At 37.3% G+C, this 21200-nt stretch overlaps 1 protein-coding gene across 5 annotated transcripts in view; it reads left to right on the top strand.

The window, feature by feature from the left end:
* Positions 1 to 21200, top strand: part of PIEZO2 (piezo type mechanosensitive ion channel component 2) — a 440872-nt gene that overhangs the window by 145823 nt on the left and 273849 nt on the right. For all 5 annotated transcript variants that reach the window (XR_005362693.1, XM_038543881.1, XM_038543880.1 and 2 more), the window contains exon 3: positions 11054 to 11179. Coding sequence is in view for 4 of the 5 variants with exons in the window: in XM_038543881.1 (XP_038399809.1) it covers positions 11054 to 11179 (126 nt within the window). In the remaining variant the exon portion in view is untranslated. The remainder of the gene's footprint in view (positions 1 to 11053; positions 11180 to 21200) is intronic.

Here is a 21200-nt window from a genome sequence, read left to right as displayed (position 1 = left end):
GTAATAAAAAATATTTTGAAACCAAAAGAAGACATCAATGACAATGGCAGAAGAGGTAGCAAAAAGAGCTTTCCCTCCAGAGCAGCAGCTAAAATTCAAGCAAAAATAGAATAACTTTTTCAGAACTCTAGAAAACCATGAAAGATTTACAGCAACCAAAGAAATGCTAAATAAAGAAAAAAGGTAGGGACGCCTGGGTGGCTCAGCAGTTGAGCGCCTGCCTTTGGCCCAGGGCATGATCCTGGAGACCTGGGATTGAGTCCCACATCAGGCTCCCTGCATGGAGCCTGCTTCTCTCTCTGCCTATGTCTCTGCCTCTGTGTGTGTCTCTCATGAATAAATCTTTAAAAAAGAAAAAAGGTAATTTAATGGCAGGATAGCGATTTGTCATTTTTATTTGCTTTTTCTCCATGCCCAGCTCAGCATGTTGGCAGTTCTGAAGACAGTTGCCAACATTTCCCATGTGGGACCCTGGTCCCTCATTCCAGGGGGAGGAGAGCAGACCCATGCTCAAAGAATTGTATTTGTATGTTCTTGTCTGTCTGGGGCTGCCTGAAAGGCTGATGCAAGACACTTGTTTTACCTAACTCAGAACTTACTGAAAGTAGAGAAGAGCATGCATTTCTTGAAAGTTTGTAAAGGAAGTTAACAACTCACAGTTGCTTGTTGCAGAAGATTACAGCTGAGGCAAACAATAGAGTGCTGAAAGCCTGGGAGCAAAAGCTGAAAAAAGAGTTTCTTTGGGAAATTATGGCATTCAAAAGTGCCCATGTATACTGAGGAGTATAGAAAGTCATGCATGCCCAGAGCAGGAGGCATATTCTGAAGAGGCCTAAGAAGACTCCAAGTTTTCACTTTTATAAGATCTCTAATCTCAGTGCAAGTACGAAAGTGTAGGCTAGGGCAGAGTTGTAAACAGCCTACCCTCTCTCCCTCTCTCTTTCACACACACACACACACACACACACACACACACACAATCCCTGATATTCAAAAACATTTCTGTGTAAACACTAGTGAAAGACAACGCAAAGGAATGGACTATACATGGAAAAACATACAGATTTCATAAAAAAATAGTCTAGAAAAGTAACATGTAGGAGTGCCTGAGTGGCTCAGGGTGCCTGAACATCTGCCTTTGGTTCACATCATGATGTCAGGGTATGGGATTGAGCCCTGTGTTGGGCTCCCTGTGCAGTAGGGAATCTGCTTCTTCCTTTCTCTCTCTGCCCTTTCCCTCCCACCCCACTAATGCTCTATTGCTCTCAAACAAGTGAATAATAAAAAATCTTGAAAAAAGTAACATACAGGTGTAGCCTACAGTAATCAATAAAAATAAATTCTGAAGCAGAAGAATCTGATTTCCAGAATTATCACATGGTAATAGTCAAAATGTCTAGTTTTCAGCATATAATTATTAAGCATGCAAAGAAACAAGAAAACATGACCTGTTCACAGGGGAAATCAGCAGAAACCTTCCCTGAGGAAACAGACCAGACATTGAACTTACTAGAAGACTTTATGTTGCCTGTGTTGAGTATGTTCAAAAAGCTAAAAGAAGCCATGAGGAAAGAGCTAAAGGAAATGAAAATAACTTCTAATCGAATAGAGAAAATCAATAAAGAGATGGAAATTATAAAAATATAACCAAAAAAGAAAAAGAAATTCTGGAACTGAAGAGTACAATAGTTGAAATGAAAAGCTCACTAATAGGTTCAAATTTCAGATTTGAAATTTTATATATATATATATAAATTTTATATGTATATAATTTCTCTCTCTCGATATATATCTATATATTGATATATATCCATATAGATATATATCTGTATCTCTCTATATATGTATATATATAGAGAGAGAGTGAGAGAGTGAGATCATGCACTGAATAATAAGAGAATGCATATTCTTCTCAAGTTTACATGAAATATGTTCCAGGAGAGATCATATGTGGGGCCATGAAAGAATACTCAAGAAATTTTAAAAGATTGAATCATATAAAGTATTTTTCAAATTATAATGGGATAAAGCCAGAAATGAATAATAGAAGTAAACGTGGAAAATTTGCAGATAACGGAAATTAAACAATGCATTCTTAAACGTCAATGGGTCAAAGAGGTAATTATAAGGGAAACTAGGGAACACTTTAAGATAAATGGAAACAAATGCAATATACCAAAATTCACTGGATGCAATAAATTGAGAGAGAATTTGCTGGAGAATCAACAAAACTCAAAGTTGATTCTTTGAAGAGATCAACAGAATTGACAAACCTTTAGCTAAATTCACAAATCTAAGGTTCTGAGACAGATGAAAATAATAAAATTAGAAATGAAAGTGGAGACAATACTATCAGCCTTACAGAGTTAAAATAATTATATGTGAGTACTGAGAACAAGGGTATGCCAAAAAATTAGATAACCTACTTGAAATGGTGACCTTTCTAGAAACATGCAAATTACCAAAATTGACACAAAAGGAAACAGAAAATATAAACAGATCTATAAAAGTAAAGAATTGAGCCAGTAATTAAATGTCTCTCAACACAGAAAAGTCTTGTACCAGATAGCATCACTGGTAAATTCTACCAAAAATCTGAAGAAAATATAACACCAGTCCTTCTCAGACTTTTCCAAAATGGAAAATAGTAGGAGAGAACACTTCCTAATTTATTCTGTGAGACCAGAAACAAAGCCAAAGACAACACAGGGGACAAATAACCACCTGAAGTCCAATATCCCTTTGAATAGAGATGCAAAAGTCCTCAGTGAAATGCCAGTGAACAGAATCCAACAGCACTTTTAAAGGATTGTACATTGTGTACAGATGGAATTTATTTTAGCATGCAAGGGCGGTTCAACACAAGTACATTAATGTATGCACCACATGAATAGGACAAAAAGGGAAACAAAAACATAATCACCTCGATTGAACTCAGATTTGGCCACAAAAGAAGTGATTAAGTTAAAATGAAGCCATTGGAGTGAGGCCTAATCCAGTCTGTCTGGTGTTATTTATATTTATATAACACCTTTATAGGAGACATTTGGGCACACAGAGATACCAGGGATGCATGTGCACAGAGAACAGACCATGTGAGGACACAGCGAGAAGACAGCCACCTGAAGGCAGCAAGTGAAACAGGGAGACCCCAGAAGAAACTAGAAATTGCTGGCATCTTGATCTTGGTTGTTTTGTCTTCAGAACTGTGACAAAACAAACTCTTGTTGTTTAAGCCTCCCGGTTGTGTAACTTTGTTTTGCTAGCCCCAGAAAATTAATGCATCTGCTTTTACAATTGCTACTCAACATTGTACAGCAAGTTCTGGCCAGAGAAGTTAGGTGAGGAAAAGTAAGACTACCAAATTGGACAACCAAAAGTAACACTATCCTTGTTTGAAGACGGCATGTTCCCATATATAGAAAATTTCAAAGAATCCATAAAAATAATACCAGAGCTAATAAAGAAATTCAGCAAAGTTTCAGGGTGTGAGATCAACACACAAAAATCAGTTATGTTTCTGTACATGGACAATGAACAATCTATAGGAGAAATTAAGAAAACAATTCCATTTACATGAGCTAATCAAATAATAAAATAACTAGGAATAAGTTTCACCAATGTGTTAAACATGCTGACAAAAATTAAAGATTTAAATAAATGGAAAGACATCCTATGCTTATGGGTTAGAAAACTTAATATCTTTAGGATATCATTACTACCCAAAACAAACTATAGATGAAGTCCAATCCCTATCACAATCTCAATGGTCTTTTTTGAAGAAATAAAAAAGCTAATCCTTAAATTCACATGGAATTGCAAGGGGTCCCAAAGAGCCAAAACAGTTTTGAAAAAGAACAGTTTCAGCATTCATACTTCTGCTTCCTGATTTTAATACTTACTACCAAGCTATGGTAACCAAAATATAGTATTTCTATAAGAATAGAAATGTAGATCAAAAAAAAAAAAAAGAAATGTAGATCTATAAAATAAAATTGAGTGTTCTCCAAAGAAGTTATGCAAATGGCCAAAACAAGTACATGGAAAGATGCTCAACATCAGAAGTCATTAGGAAAATGGAAATCAAAACCACAACGTGATACCATTTGATATCCACTAGAATTATTATTATTATAATAATTTTAAAAATCAGAAAGTACCAAGTGCTGACAGAGATATGGAGAAATTGAAACTCTTGTATATGGTTTGTAGGAATATAAAATGGTGCTACACCTGCTATGGAAAATAGTTTGGCTGCTCCTCAAAAAACGAAATATGTAATTACCATATGATCCAGCAATTCAGTTCCTAAGTATGTTCATAAAATAAGTGGAAAAAGTACTCTAACAAGTACACATACATACACATTCATACCAGCACTATTCACAGTAGTTAAGGTATTTAGATACAGAGTATTTAGATACAACTTAAATACCCATCAACAGATGAATAAATGAACAAATGTTCATACATACAATGGAATACTTTTCAGCCATAAAATGATGAAGTACTGACTCATAGTACAACATGGATGAACCTTGAGAACATTAAACTAAGGGAAAACACTCCAGACACAAAGGCCCCATACCATATGATATTTACGGGAAATATCCAGAGATGGAAAGCTGACTTGTGGTTTGCAGTGGGAAGAAGAAGACGGAATACTGAAAAAGTAGCTGCTCAGTGGGTGCTTTGGAGTGATGAAATGTTTTGTAAAATAACGGCAATGTGCAACACTGCGAATGTACTAAATGCCATTGAATTTTTATATATCTTTGTGTATATATAATATACATATGAACTTATATATATGTGTTATATATATATTTAGGAAATATTGCTAATACATATATAAATATATTACCTTAATATATATTTAGGAAATATATATATTCAGGAAATATTGCTGTAAGGGAGTACATGACAAGTAAAACCCAATTATTCATATCACATAATTATACATTATTTAATCCTTAGTTGTCCCTAATGAAAGCAATAAAAGCTACAGTAGGATTGAGAAGAAATCAGAAGACTAATTCCCTTGCCTTCTGCTTACATTTATTTCAAACTTTTCATTTCCCTTAAAAGGCTAATAAAATTCAGCTTCCTTAAGTAACTGACTACATGCCAAAACTATATTACGTCAAAAGTTAGAAAAATCTAAAGAAAAAGCATTTTAGAATGGAATGCATATTTTAGATACAGTGTGTGTGTGTGTGTGTGTGTGTGTGTGTGTGTGTGTTGACTTTTTAAACTTTTAAGCTTCATTTTTTTTTATTTTGGCAGTTCCACATTTTTCCCGAGGGCGTTTTACAGGGGCAGCGTTCGCTGAGGTTTGCAAGTCAACATTAGAAACACAGGAGTAAATATTCTGAGCTCAGAGAGAGCCTGGGGAGAGCAGCAGAGGGCAAGACAGGTAATGCCATGGCAGAAAGGAGTGGGCTAGGAGATGGATGGTTTCCCATGACCCCACTTTGCCTGAAAGATGCGTTATGTACAGTTTTTTTTTTAAGATTTTATTATTTATTCATGAGAGACGGAGAGAAAGGTGCAGAGACATAGGCAGAGGGAGAAGCAGGCTCCCTTTGGGGAGCCTGATCTGGGACTTGATCCCAGGACCTAAGGGATTAAGACCTCAGCCAAAGGCAGATGCTCAACTGCTGAGCCACCAGGTGTCCCCTGTACAGGTTTTAATGGAATCTTCTCTTAGGCTATGGAGAAATCCCTCTTTTCAGTATGGGCATGTTGAATGTTAGACCTGAAAGATACTCAGTTTATGGTATCTCGATATTTTCATTGAGTGTCTCACTTTTCCTGACCTCAGATTAGTAATCAAGTCATTTAGGCTGCGGCAAGTAGTTTTCTTACCACTAAAGAAGGATTTTAGGCTGAAATGAGATAATGTAAATTTTGGTTAGATCTTAAAGATCTGTGTGTGAATTTACACATGGATACTTAAGTATAAAATTATAGATTCCATATTACATATATATTTAGTTTATATATATTATGTAAATATAAATCTAAAATTTATTTATACATACATAAATACATAAGTATACCACATATCTATCATGTATATGTTTGCCACACAGATAAATTTTATTTATGTCTAAAGTCTTAGAGTTTCAAAGGCCTGGGGGCCTGTCTAATCAGCGTTGCATAGCCAGAGGCAGACCAAAGGGCCAGAATGTAGGTCCTCCAGTCTAACATCACCTAGTCCTCCCCAGAGAAGTGTTGCAACAGTGTACTCTCCAATTTACAGAACAGTTTCACTTGAGGATTATTCAAGGTGTCTATCATTTTATTGATTTACTCTTGCTTGTTAATACCCCATTCTCATTCCTGTTTCCTGAGTCCCCATATGAAACTACACAAATGTGTGTGTGTGTTTTTTAAGATTTTTATTTATTTATTCATGAGAGACACACAGAGAGGCAGAGACACAGGCAGAGGGAGAAGCAGGCTCCATCCAGGGAGCCCAATGTGTCCCTCGATCCCGGGACTCCAGCATCACACTGGGCCGAAGGCAGGCACTAAACCGCTGAGCCACCCAGGCGTCTCCACAAATGTGTCTTTTACATATATTAAATATACATAAACACATTTGTGTTAAACATATCTCTTGTGCTCTTAATTTATCTGAGTGTTCTTTGGTCTGTGTCCATTTTGTTTCTTATTATTTGTTTTTTTTTTAATTTTATTTTTTTAAAATATTTTTTATTGAAGTTAAATTTGCCAACATATAGCATAACACCCAGTGCTCATCCCGCCAAGTGCCCCCTCAGTGCCCATCACCCAGTCACCCCAACCCCCCTCCCTCCTCCCCTTCTACTACCCCTTGTTCATTTCCCAGAGTTAGGTGTCTCATGTTTTGTTGCCCTCACTGATATTTTCACTCATTTTCTCTCCTTTCCCTTTATTCCCTTTCACTAATTTTTATATTCTCCAAATGAATGAGACCATATAATGTTTGTCCTTTCCCAATTGACTTACTTCACTCAGCATAATACCCTCCAGATCCCTCCATGTTGAAGCAAATAGTGGGTATTTGTCGTTTCTAATGGCTGAGTAATATTATTTGTTTTTAAGATCCACATATGTTGTTCTTCTTGTATACACCTAACGGTTGAACATATTACAAGATACACATTCACCTCATTTTTACATATTCATCTCTTTAGTGGCAGAAAATTGGAATATCACCAGTTCTACTCCAGTTCATTACAGACAAGGATGTGAAAAATGTCATGACTCAAGTCCCCTTGATAGACCTGTTGCAAAAATTTCTCTGGAGTTTATAACTCAGTGTGATTGTCAATTCAGAGACTTAGGCATACTTAAGTACTGACCTCCAGGAAGACTGTACCAATTTCATGCTACTAACAAAACATTGGTTCCGCTCACAAAAACCCCCTCAATATTATGATTTTGTTTTAAAGATTTTATTTATTTAATTGACAGAGAGCACACGCAGAGGGAATGGGAGAAGCAGGCTCCCCGCTGAGCAGGGAGCCAGATGCAGAGCTTGATCCCAGGACCCTGATCATGACCTGAGCTGAAAGCAGATACTTAACCTCCTAAGTCACCCAGGCGCCCCTCAATATTATGAATTTTTATAATTTAATCTGATGGGTGTAATGTCTCTATTAAATGTCTCTACAGTTTTAGTTCCTCCGTATATACATAGTGCCTTCTCAAGTTTTCCCTTGTAAGATGCTCATTTAGATGTTTTGCTCTCTTTTCTGTTGGTTGACCTGTCATTTTGTTAATATGCAGGTATTCTTTATCTATTTGAAATATTAATCTCATATTTAATCTTAGATATCCCAGTTAATCATCTGTTTGTGAATGTTATTAATGGTGGCATTTGTTTAATTTTCAGTTTTAATGTGGTCAAATTCATCTTTTTTTTTGGCTTATAACTTATGTTTTGAGTCTTATTTTAAAGGCAATGCCCATGGAAAAGGCACAGTTATTCTTCCGTATTTTCATTTATTGACTTTAGAGTTTTATCTTTCACATTTAGGTCTTTATTCACCTGAAGATCACCTTCGTGGCAGGGATCTAGCATTATTTTTATTTTTATTTTTTTATTGAAGTCATTTTGTTTTATTTTGTTTTGTTTTTTGAAGCCAGTTTTTTAAATCTGCTAGATAGCCTATTCTCTTCTTGACTTGTGGGCCAACTTTAACATTTATCAAATTCATATATGTAAATTAAGGGTTTTTTTCTGAACTCTATGTGGTATTCTATTTGACTTTTTTTCTTTTCTGTAAGGAATCTAAGTTCCTGTTTGTTTTATTTTTTTAAAAGAATTTATTTTATTTTTTATTTATTTATTTTTTAGATTTTATTTTTTTTATTTGGCAGAGAGAGAGCACGAGCAGGAGCATGAGCATGGGGAGCAGCAGAGGGGGAGAGAGAAGCAGACTCTCCACTGAGAAAGGAGTCTGATTTGGGGCTCAATCCCACCTGAGCTGAAAGCAGATGCTTAACCAACTGAGCCACCAGGCATCCCCTGTTTGTTTGTTTTATTTTAATTTATGCTTTTATAGCATACCTTAATCTTCTATTAGGACAAACAAACCTCACCCATTTTTTTATCTTACTTTTCAAAATTTCAAAATTGGCTTGGCAATTCCTAGGTTTTTGTTTTTTTCCAAATATATATATATATATATATATACATATATATATGTATATATATATATATATATCTTTTAAGATTTTATTTATTAATGAGAAACACAGAGAGAGAGAGGCAGAGACATAAGCAGGCTCCACGCAGGGAGCCCGACGTGGGACTGGATTCTGGGTCTCCAGGATCACGCCCTGGGCTGAAGGAGGCGCTAAACCACTGAGCCACGGGAGCTGCCTTCCAAATATATTTTTAAATAAGTTTGTCGAGTTCCTGAAAAATTCCTTTCTTATATGTTTTGAAATATGTTTGTTGGTGACCTGAAGATTTCTCCTGGCATTTAATTTGAAATTAAATTGAATTTGTAGACTAAATTTGGAAAAAATTGATGTTTTTGTCATATGAAGTCATCTCATTCATGAATGTTGTGTATTTCTTCATTTATTCAGCTCTTTTACTTTGTTTTTCTGTTGGGTTTTACAGTTTTGTCCATAAAGGTCTTGTGCATTTTCTGTTAAGTTTAATTCTTACAATTTTTTTTTTCAGTTCAGGTTCAACCTGTAAGATATGTTTATGTGTATATAATTTATGACAAGGGATTGGTTTGCACTATTGATTATATGAACTAAATATATAGTTAAGCAAGTCCAAAATCCATAGGGTAGGCTTTCAGGAAGGGAAGAAGTATGGTCATGGGAAGTTGAAATTCTTGGGCACAGTCTGAAGCTACTGTGCACAGGTGACAGTTTCATTTTTCTTTCTCATACTTTCTCTCTCTCTCTCTTTCTTAAGACTAGTTTTCAAGACTTCCAACTGGATGAATCTGAATCAGGCCTGCCCAGATTATCAAGGATAATATCCTTATTTAAAGTCAATTGATTATGGACTTCAGTCATATCTCTAAATTCATGGCAACATCTAGATTAGTATTTCAGTAAATAACCAAGGGACTATAGCCAGCCAAACTGGAGTTATTGCAATTCTTCATTCTTTTTCTTATCTTATGACAATGGCCAATTTACCCAGTGATATGTTAAGTGGTGGCAAGGATAGCAAGTGTCCTGATCATTCTCGGATGTTAATGTATGTGTAAAATTCCACCACAAACAGGATGCTTGGTTTAGTTATGGTATAAATCCTTTATCACAGACAGGATATTTTCTTTTATTTCTAGTTTATTGAGTGTTATTTTCTCTTACCATAAATAAAATTTTAACTTTATGAAATGTTTCTACATCCATTTAGAAAATTATGATATCAGCCCACTGGTATGTGACTTACACACATACATTTATTAATGTTGAATCACACTTGTTTCTCTGTGATAAATAAACCTTAGTCTATTTAGGGGGGTGAGGCAGGTATAGTTAACACAAAATATTTCATTAGCTTCAGGTGTACAACATAGTGATTCAACTTTTCTATGTGTTATGCTCTGCTCACTACAAGTGTGACCAACGATGCAATCACATCATTAACTATATTCCCTATGCTGCGCCTTTAGTCCCATGCTTATTTGTTCCATAACTAGAAGCCTGTATCACTCTCTTTCACCCATTTTGCCCATCCCTTCACCCCTCTCTCTTCTGGTAACTACTAGTTTGTTCTTTGTGTTTGTAGGTCTGATTCTACTCTTATAAAGCCTAGCTTATTTTTTTTTTAAAGCCTAGCTTATTATGATGTGTTACACAACCTTGTTAGTTCAGTTGGTTAGCAGGTATCTTTTAATAATTTATGTCTATGTTCATAAGTAAAACGGGCTTATGATTCCTTTTTGTTTTCTACCCTTATTTTATTTTGAATTTGTTTATTTATTTATTTTAAAGATTTTATTTATTCAAGAGAGAGGGAGAGGCAGAGACACAGGCAGAGGGAGAAGCAGGCTCCATGCAGGGAGCCTGATGAGGAACTCAATCCCAGAACTCCGGGATCATGCCCTGAGCCAAAGGCTGACACTCAACTGCTGAACCACCCAGGCATCCCTTATTTTGAATTTAAAGTTTTTCTAACTTTGTAAAATGGTTTAGGCAACTCCTCTTCTTTATCTACTCCCTGAAACCACTTTTATAAGATAGGGGTTGTTTGTTCTTTCAACTTTGGCAGAACTCTTACAAAATTTTCTGGGCCCGGGTCTATTTTTGGTTCCATTTTGTGGTACTTTGTCATCCAATAAGTAGGAAAACATATTTCTTTAACATTGAATTTTTAATCCATGTTAGTCATATAATTTTAGAAAGGGAATAAGATAGCTTTACCATTAGACTAATAATTAAGAGAGTAATTGTTACACTTCTAAGTGTGTCTATATAACAGATTAGGCAGAAATAGGATCCTTGTGGAATTCTACAAAGGTCAGAGTGAGTGTGTTGCATCTGAAGCTCCCTCATTGTCTCTGTGCTTCTTACTTTCTAGGACATACGGGCCGGTTATTAAAGTCTCTGTGCTTCACCAGTCTTTCCTTCCTGTTGCTGCACATCATTTTCCACATCACATTGGCTAGCCTGGAAGCTCAACACCGTATTGGACCTGGTTACAACTGTGAGTATTATGGTGATTTTTTCCTTCAGATTATATGTAAATAAACCTATGTGTCATAATGGCCATAGAAATCTATACACCAATTACATGATAAAATTCATGATCATTCCTGGTCATTTGGCAATCTGTTCTATAGATACATATAAAGAAACTGTCATGGAAAATAGTGAGTAGTGTAATGCAAGCAACTTAATTAGTGAATCTTCAACAAAAATTAGATATTAGGCCTCTATCTGTATGCAAGACATTATTACTGGGCTTAATCTAAAAAATCAAGATTTATATTAGTCTCTGGAGCATACAGTACAGCTAGGCAAGACATGTATAATTTCTAACATGATTAATATGAGTACAAAAATCAAATAACATTATATGACTATGACCTCAATCCTATTCTAGAGCATAATGTAAGATTTCATGTGTCTTTATGGGAAAAGTGTAATGACACAGTTTCTTTGTTAGGTGGGAATTTTTTATTGATACTTATAGAAAAATAATGTCTTATATGCATTATGTTTTGAAGTTATGATCTGACAATGTCAACATCTATATTCTTTGTCCGGGCAGCATATCATGTTTCCAAAATCAACCTGCTATTAATAAATTCGACTTCAATTTTTTATAGAATGTTTGATTGTCATTTGAAAAAAAAAAGAAGCATTTCAAGTAGATGGAACATAATCCTCATGTTTTAAGTTAAACCTAAAGAAACCCCTGACATATTTGAATTAGATTACAGTAAGTTTTAAATTGTCAGTTTTCCTCTGAGGAACCCAGTTGTGAGTTTTAAATCTCCTGATCTCTCATAAAGGCAAGCACAAGTAATAGAAAGTAAACCTACTCTTCCCAGTAAAATAACAAAGATCAAAAATTCTTCATGGGTCAAAGACTTTTTACAGAAGTATGGTGAGAGATCCTTTAGTAAAATCCATATTTATAAATTATTCAATATCCTTCAGCATATAACTTTTAGAAAGCTACACTTCAGAGATATAAATTTAGTATTCATTTTGGCCATTTTATTGAGTTCAGAATTCATTGGATGATAATGCCTATCAAAATGGTTTTGTTTTAAAATCTGTGATTTAAGATGTGGCTCTTGTTTTTTAAGTTGGGATATAATTCATATACTATAAAATTCACCTATGTAAAGAATACAGTTGAGTGGTCTTTAGAATGCACAACCTTTGCCACTGTCTGATTCCAGAACATGTCCATGCTCCCCTCCCCATGGAACATTTATTCCCCATTCCCTCTCCAACCAGCCCTAGGCAACTACTAATTTACTTTCTGCCTCTGTTAGATTTTGCCTGTTCTATACATTTCATCTAAACAGAATTGTACAATATGTGACCTTTTGTGTCTAGCTGCCTTCACCGAGCATGATGTTTTGAAATTTCATGTTGTAGCATGTCCTACAGGACTCCAGTCCTTTACATGGCTGAATAATATTCCATTGTTAAGATGTGGCTTTACTATTTGGTGAAAGTCACTTCGTCATTCAAAACTTGATAAAATAAAATGTTTAAATAATGGTACTTTAGTTATATTATAATGATACAAAGCAATTATTGTATTTGACCAGTTTCAGATTTTTTGTATTTAGTAGAAATGTTAGCAGCAGTATTTTCTTATGTTTCTCAATCACAAATCCTTTGGATAAATGTTAAGAAGGCATTCCTGAGATAAGGAAAGACTTTTTTAACCAAAAATGTTGTCTGAATAAAAGACTGTTTCAAGGATAATGAGTTATTCATCACTGGAAGTGTTTAATCCCAAGATATTTTACAACTCATCAGATTTTTAAAATTTGAGTTTATAAATATATATCTTGTCCATTTCTACTAATGAATTTAGATGCTGGGTGATATTGTGGAAACAACGGTACTTGGAGGGTATCTAGATTAGGAAGTGCAATTCCCCATTTCTTTGACCCAGAATCTAGGCATTTCTAATTTTTATTCAAGGTGATGATTTTTGGGGTGTCTGGCTGACTCAATCAGAAGATCACACAATCTTGCAGTTGTGAGTTCAAGCCCCAAGTTGGGTATAGAGATGACATAAATAAATAGAACTTTAAAAAGGATAATTTTACACATTTAACAAAAATAAAAATAAAAATGTAATATGAAATGTTAAAACAATATTCTCATTCCACATTTATAAGTATATTTACCCTATGTATGGCCTCCCCCATAAGGTACAGACAGGTGGGAAGACATACATACTTACACACATACACACAAAAATTTGTTTTTCTCTTGTCTCCTCTTTCCCAGGCAAGGATCCAAATTACCTGGCCCCTTTGAATGGGTCCTGAATTAATGCCATGAAGAAGTCTGCACTTCTCAGTGGTGAAGGTGTAGAGGCCATCTGGAATATAATCAGTAGTCAGAGTTGACCTCTTGACATAAGCATTCCTTACAACTCAGTCTTGGGGAGTTAACTCTGCCTTTCCTAACCTCATATCCTAAGTATCTGGCTTCCAGATACTAAGATATTTCCATGTGTCTCTCTCAGAGATATTTTTATTTGTGCACAATTACCATCTACTGGCCGCCTTCTCTGCAGTGAACTTGAATATGTCCTGATCTCATACACTGTCCTCCCTCCCTTTTTTGATATCCCCATATAAAAATTCTATTCTGTTCCACAGAGAGCTGATATAATGGAAGTCATAATAGTAAACTCTATTTCTACCAAGTTAAATTCGAGTGTGAAGTTTATTCCTACAAAAATTAATATTCCAATTTGCAGTTACAATATTTTTGATGAGGTCACCAAGAGAGAAGGGATGTGTTAAAGACTGAGTTAGGAAAGAGGATGTGAACCCTTTACTTTCAGTCTCAGGCACCTTGAAAGTGAGCTTACAGAAATCATAAATTTCCTCAGAGAAACGAGTGATGCATGTAACAGCATTGGCTCATCGGGAGTTACAGATTTTTTTGGTCCAGTTTCACGTGTAGTATTTAAAAGTAATACATTCTTGAAAAGGGATAAAAGGGAAGGGCAAACAAACTTCAGAGCTTTGCAAACTATGTTAGTCCAAGATTGACACAGACCAGGTTTTCAGCCTCGAGCATTTTTTAATGATCAAGTTATATAAACTCCAGAAAATACTGTGAGAGTGGGTAATGGAAACACTGACTTTTAATTTAGAGTTGACTTCACTTCACTAATGTTATTGTTCCTGGAGCATTTGGAGTTTTGATTATACCATCAGAGTTGTAAACACAAACTCAGTAGTTTGATATCCCACATTTGAAGGGGAGCCTTTTTTGGCATCTGTAGACACAAAGCAGCACAATTTCAAACAAAAAGACAAAAAAAAATGTCTTGGCCAGCAGGACTGTGCAGTTTGAATGCTTTCTCTCTGTTTAAGACACTGGTAAATTAAAATGCAATAACCCACACAGGTCAGATTTCCCAATCATTGAAGTCATATTCAAATTCAAGACCACCAAGTGCTCATTTTTTATGTTTAATTTTATTTTCCTACCTACTCCTCTCCCCATTTAAAACTCACATACCTTCACCCTCATTAGAGCAAAAGCTCCCAGGACCCCTCAGGAATCTAAGTCACATATCGGGGGACAACAGTAGCATTTATAAATATTGAGTCATTGAAAGTTCTCATTCCCCTAGAGCCCTGTGAATATTAACTGGCAGTAGTAAAGATTTTTTCAAAATGGCCTATTTAGTTTCTGACTAGCTGGCAGGTTTGTTAAAGGTACCATTGTGCAGACCTGAAACTTAACTCCCCATTCCCTCTTTCTCTCTCTTTCTTCATTTCCAAAACGGTGCTTATAGGTAAGTGAGGAAATCTATGGGGCAGGAGGTACCTCTGTAAATTTTCCTCAAACATGTGTTGTGCCGCTTACTAAAATATTTTCATTCCATCAAAACTATACTATTTAAATAAATAACTATACTATTTAAATAAATGTAAACCCGGTTTCAATTATGTCATTACAGATTCCATAGAAGTAGTTTGTTTGACTCACTGGTGGATGTGTGGCAATGTTAGTGAAATTTCGGGGCCAGTCTGGATCCTTGTGCTCTGCTAAAGCATGTTATTGATTGAAAGAAACTTTTGAGTCCAAAACTATGAAGAAAAAATTTGTGGTGATAACAGGTACTATTTGTAGAGCACCTACTAACTGTCAGACCCCAGGGATTATTATATTCCTTTTCTAATTAACGATTCATTTTTTGTTGTTTTTGTTCTAGATGAGCTTGAACGTTCTTAAGTAGGGCACTCTGTACACATGACCCAGTTCCATTCTCTGAGCAAGTCTTTGGGGTGGGTCAGGCTGTACACATGGACAGCTGTGTACTGCCTGTGGGGTTCCCTGAGGAGGGGGGTGGTAGCTGCCATCCACCCTAGGCTCTGAGCACTGGGCTGGCAGCCTCTTCCAAGCTGGATTAAGCTGGGCACAGGGGATCATTTTTTTTCCTACAAAGAGGCTGTCTGCTGGCCAAGCCTTGCCCCTGTGAGCTATATTCCCCAGGGAGTTGACTTTCTTTTGAATAAATGCAGTGCCTGTCAGCTGGTGGCGCTGAGGTAGGGATGAAGCTAATGAGTGATGAAGGAGGGGTGAGGGTAGCATTGAGCATGACAGTGAAGAAATTGACTCCAGGAGAGCAGGTGATTCACCTAAGCTGCCCTATGTCTGAACTGGATCTGAGCACTGACCTTCCTGGCCTTCCACTTTCTTTCCTTTTATTTGGGGGAACTCCTTATTTATCACCTGCTTAGGGTTGTTTCCTCCATTGCACTTCTTAGGACTTTGGATTAGTCTAGTATCACAGGACTTGAAGATGTTTCTGATATGTCCTTCCAGTATTTCCTTTGCTTCATTCAGTTGTAGTATTCACAGTTAGAGTCATTTCCCCCTAAGGGCAGACTCCTCAGATCACCTGCTTTCTACCCCTTTAGGAGGAGGAGCATCTAGAATTCTGATTTTCCTCAGTAGGAGCACAGGGCCCTGAGCCTAGAAGCCCATTGACCAAGGGGTTATTATAGGCTTTAATAGTACTTTATCCTGTTTCTCTTCTGTGCTCATAACATATGAGGGTCCCCGTGCTGAGACACAATGTGTGAAACATTAGCATATGATGAAAACACTGAGGGACAGACTTGGGCCTGGCAGTTCAGCATCTCACCTTGATGACTGTGAGGTGGAGGCTTAGAGTGAGCTTTCTGATAGACACTCTGCTTTTTGATGCCAGTGCTGACTCAGCTTTAGCACATGTAGCCAGAAATTCCATCAGTTGTCGTACTCATCACTAATTGTGTTAATTGCAGATATAGACCCCTAGATGTCCAGAGTCACCTGATGAGTCCATCTTTGTATAAATAATCCCTATGGATAGTCTTTATTTTTCATATTTGACACAATACTGTGAAGGAAGAGTTAATATTTATGAAGTGGGAGATAAAATAGGTAAAAGGAAACTAACTCTGTGCTTGCTTTAAGAGTAGTTTTTTTTAGAGTAATTTTTGAAGTCACTTTCTGCTGCTTGCTTTCACATGGAAGGTGGCCTGGAGGCCCCAGGAGACAGCATCTGGAAGTGCCTTGATTATCCTTCTTTTCTTCTCTTCCCTGATAGCTTCCTGAAAGGGCATAGTGCCCCCCAATGCAACAATTAGAAAAAAAATCCAGAGCAAGTTGATTCTTTGGTCATTTGTGCTGGGGTGAAGGTATTGGTCTAATTTTCTCTTAACTAAAATAGTCTAAAAGCATCTGGATCATCCATATACCTTCCAATCACATCTATTATAAGTGCAGTTATCCTTAGGTGTTATTTCCCTCAGCCCCTGGTAATTGATGCAGATTGCTTTTTCCATCCCCCAACACACTTAGGCACGTGCCAGCCTGTGATGGAACCTGCTGCTCAGCTCTGTGGGCAAGGAAGGCAATTCCAGTCTAAGACTAATTTATGATCTGTAGTCCCTGGATGGGAAGCATTGCTGAAAGAGAACTCTGGCAACCTGAGATTTGATGGAAGCTCCTTTCTTGGAAGAACAAATACAGTCAGTTTTTCCTGCCAAAAGCCAGAATTCTATAGACAACAGGGAGGATTGAGAGGATGGCAATGCACACATGTGGAAGAGAAACCCCTTCAGGATGAAAATCTCTTAGGCCAGTACCTGGTCGATATCCTGATTTCTCTTGGAGTACTAGGCATGCAGTGCTATTCAGTTTTCAGAGTGTTTTTCAAACAGAATATAGCATTTTATTGGGAGAAAGACTTTTCAGAAGAATTACTTATATTATTCAATATAGGAATAAATGTAGGATCTTATGTGACTGTGGGCAGGTACTCATCTGTGCCTCAGTGTCCTTGACTATAAATCTAACAGTCTACCATCTCAAAGGGTTGTTGTGGCGGTTCAGTTAATACAGTGCATGCTCCTAGAACAGTGCCCGACCCATAGTAAGCGCACATTAAGTATAAGCTATTATTATTGCTGTTCATTATTATTAGAGGAGTCCAGTTTCTTGCCCAGGGTTATGCACTACGGCAAGGTAACAGAAGTGCTCAGAACTAAATCTTGTCTCCAAATTATACTCACATGGATGAAACTTTGAAATTATGAAATGTAGGAAACTTACATGGTACCAAATAATTCTCTATTTCAATCTTTATCCTAATTTCCTACTAATTCTGTTATATTTGGATTTATACCCCTTCCACGCTGTGTGGCTGAAGCCCTGGATAGTAAGGTGAAATGGTGCTGGTTGGAAGGTGGTGTCAATGACCTGCATGTTTTATGACCTGCCAGTCTCCTTCAGCACTTTATTTCTCTTCTTCAAGAGCACCCTCCTTACCAGCCCCATGGCTACAGTTGATCTGGACTGGTGAATACATTACTGTCCTCTCCCCATTCCCTCCCTGCCACAAAGCTTGTCACCCACCCCATACCCTCCAGCACAGAGGAATAAGTACTAATATATCATTCACTATTTATTACCCTTTCTATGTTATGGAATTTTAGACAAGACAAAGGATGAAAATGTTAGGAAGAGAGGTGCTAACTTTCTTCTTTCTTTCTTTCTTTCTTTCTTTCTTTCTTTCTTTCTTTCTTTCTTCTTTCTTTCTTTCTTTCTTTCTTTCTTTCTTTCTTTCTTTCTTTCTCTTTCTTCTTTCTCTTTCTTTCTTTCCTTCTTTTTTTGTGAACTAACACTTTACTCATATTATTTCACTCAAATCCTCCTATGTCTCTTAAAACAGACAGGCTCTCACTAGCACGTTACTGACAGTGACGTGAGGATCAGAGGTGGGGAGCATCTTGCACTAGGTCACCCAATTAGTGGTAGTGCCAGATTTCAAACTGAGGTCTTCTGTACTCTATAGCTCATATTCTTTTCAGTGCCTCATGCAACCACGTGGGTGTGCAGGGAAAATTTTATGGAGAAATTGGGCTTTGGTTAATTCGATTCTGAGAAATCAATAAGGTTAGAATACATAAATTTGGGAGGATCTGCTTGGGGAGAGGGTAATTAATCTGGCATAGTCACTCTACATAAAGCATTAATGGTTGGTAGTATGTTTTACTTGGTAAATATTGGCCTTTAAAACTGCCTTCATCCCCAAGAGTGAGCAATGTGGATTCTACAGGCCTGCATGTTTGAGTGCCTAGGGGCACATTTACCAGGGGAGATGCTTATTTTTTACTCCTGCCCGACCCACTGCTCCTACCTGCCTCACTTCTGGTGGATCCTGTGTCAACTTGCTAACAATGGACACCTTTTGCTCTGTGAGTGGTTTTAATCTGTATTCTTCAAGCCTGAGAAAATTGGAGGTGTTTTTTTTTTTTCTGAAGATGTAAATCAGTCAATAAATCAACAAAAATATACGGGATGCCTTTTGTGTGTGGAAATCTCTTTGCCTGAAATGTGAACCCCTGAGATCCAGGATCCTGAGGCTGTTTCCAAAATGACACATAGTGTAGTCTAAGCTGTTCTCTACACCGCAGTCTTTCAACTATCTGAAGGCAGCAATGATGTCATATCTAAGTGTTTTTTTCAGATCTGTCTTGAGTCCCTCCCCTCTGCTATCTGCTCAGCTCCTCAGGATCTTGTGTGTATGTTTAGATAAGAAAGCATCAGTGTCTTATCAGTAGGGTAGCTGCGGCTCCATTAATGCCAAAAATTATGAGGCTGTCACTTTCCTTGTTCTAGAAACAGTCCTTTTTCCCCATCAGCTAAAATTATGGGTCTGTCATATTATATATTTGCCATGTAGATCTTTTCTTACCTAAAATACCCAGACTCTTTCCTGTGAAATCCAACTTTCCTTAAGGCAGATGTGCCCCTATCCTTGCTTTGGGATTTTGATTCTACTTGAGTAGAACTCTTTCTTTACCATATGTCATCCCCATCTCATCCCTAAATGAGGTAAAATTGTCTGTAGCTCCTGGCACAGATCAAGCACCCAGTAAGTCTTATTTTCCTTCACTCTTGCTTCCACCTCACCATATCTCACACCCTGCTTCTCCATCATTTTTTTAAATAACATCGTGTTGGTTCAAAGTTTTGCTATAAGTCAGTATTGGTAATAGCTTCCATGTCTAATTGCTCCTTATATAGGTCAGTCACAGTTTCTGTGTAATATTTCAATTCCTCTTAATTCAGCAAGTTGCTTGCTATTTTACTCATTTATGGATAAAGAAACTGAGCAGCAACAGAAGAATTAGGTCCTGATTAGATTAAATAACAAAGTGAGAAATGTGACAATAGCATGCAGGGTCCCGAGGATGGTTCTGGCTCTCTGAAGCCTGTTATGATGCAGGTCAGTGGGCTCATCTAGACAGAGGAGGAAGAGGTACAGCCAAGGCAGAAAGACGACCTCACCAGCTTTACTTCTCCCCACTCCATGGGTGTTTTTTCTGCTTCCATTCCCCAATCCTGCAAAACGCCAATTCCCCATCTATATCTTTGCTTTTGTTCTTCCCCTGGGGGACTGTTCTTACCCATACCACCATCCCATTCCTTCACTGGACCCACCCTTCTGTACTGAGCTCCTCCTCCAGGAGGCCTGGACCAACTAGATCAGGTGCCCATCTGCTTCCCAAGTGCTCTAAGCATTGGTCACTGGTCTTCTGGTGCTGAGTTATAATCACTGATTTTATATATTCTTCCATTAGAGTATGATCATAATGAGGGCAGGGACTATCACATTTTGTTTATTTCTGTAACCCGAGACCCGAGTACCTACTGCAGTGGCCCATAATGTATAGTATGCTGCTCCGTATTTATGTATTGAAGAGAAAAATCAATGAATTAATAGCCACACACACACACACACACACACACACACAAGAAATGAAAATGTGACAAATAGGAAAGGGGATAACTCTTGTTTTGTGACCAATTTTCAGTGGAACCCTACCCATCAAAGATCAAAGTGGCTAAGCCACCAATGAGAACAGCTGTCATGCACAGCGTCCCCTCTGCCGGGAGCTTACTCCCCTAGCTGTCTCCCATGTGCCTCCTGAAGATCCGACTCTTACAGTTGTTGCCGTTCCCCTCTTTTCAGTTCAGGAGGAAATACAAGAATGATCCGTTCACTTGAGGGCTTTTGTTTCTGCTTAAAAATCATATACCAAATGAAGCAACTTGGTATTGATTTTCTTTGCAAAAGGAAGTCTAGATTCCCATTTGGATTTGGGAAAATTGGGGATGAATGTAGAGAAAACAAGGCTGGAGATACCAAAGGGGTGGGGGGAAGAGGAAAGAGCTGTGAGAGGTGGGTGTGCTGTAGCAGAGAGGCCTCATTAATAATTAGGGAGGAAACAGAAGCCTGTGAAGGATAAAAGGCATACCATTCTCCTGGAGCTCATTGCGCCCAGCCCGTGCCCACTGGTCATTGCTGTAAGATAAATCACAGGGAAGGAAATTTAAAATGATTTGGAATCGATTGTGTTTGCTTAAATAACAATTTCCCTAACCTCGGTTTCATGATGCAGCATTTCTAGTGTAAATTATTTACCATAAAAGCACTAAGGCAAGTC

This window comes from Canis lupus, chromosome 7, assembly GCF_011100685.1.
Source record: "Canis lupus familiaris isolate Mischka breed German Shepherd chromosome 7, alternate assembly UU_Cfam_GSD_1.0, whole genome shotgun sequence".
Taxonomy (NCBI): Eukaryota; Metazoa; Chordata; class Mammalia; order Carnivora; family Canidae; genus Canis; species Canis lupus.
This window is presented reverse-complemented; position numbering and strand designations above follow the sequence as displayed.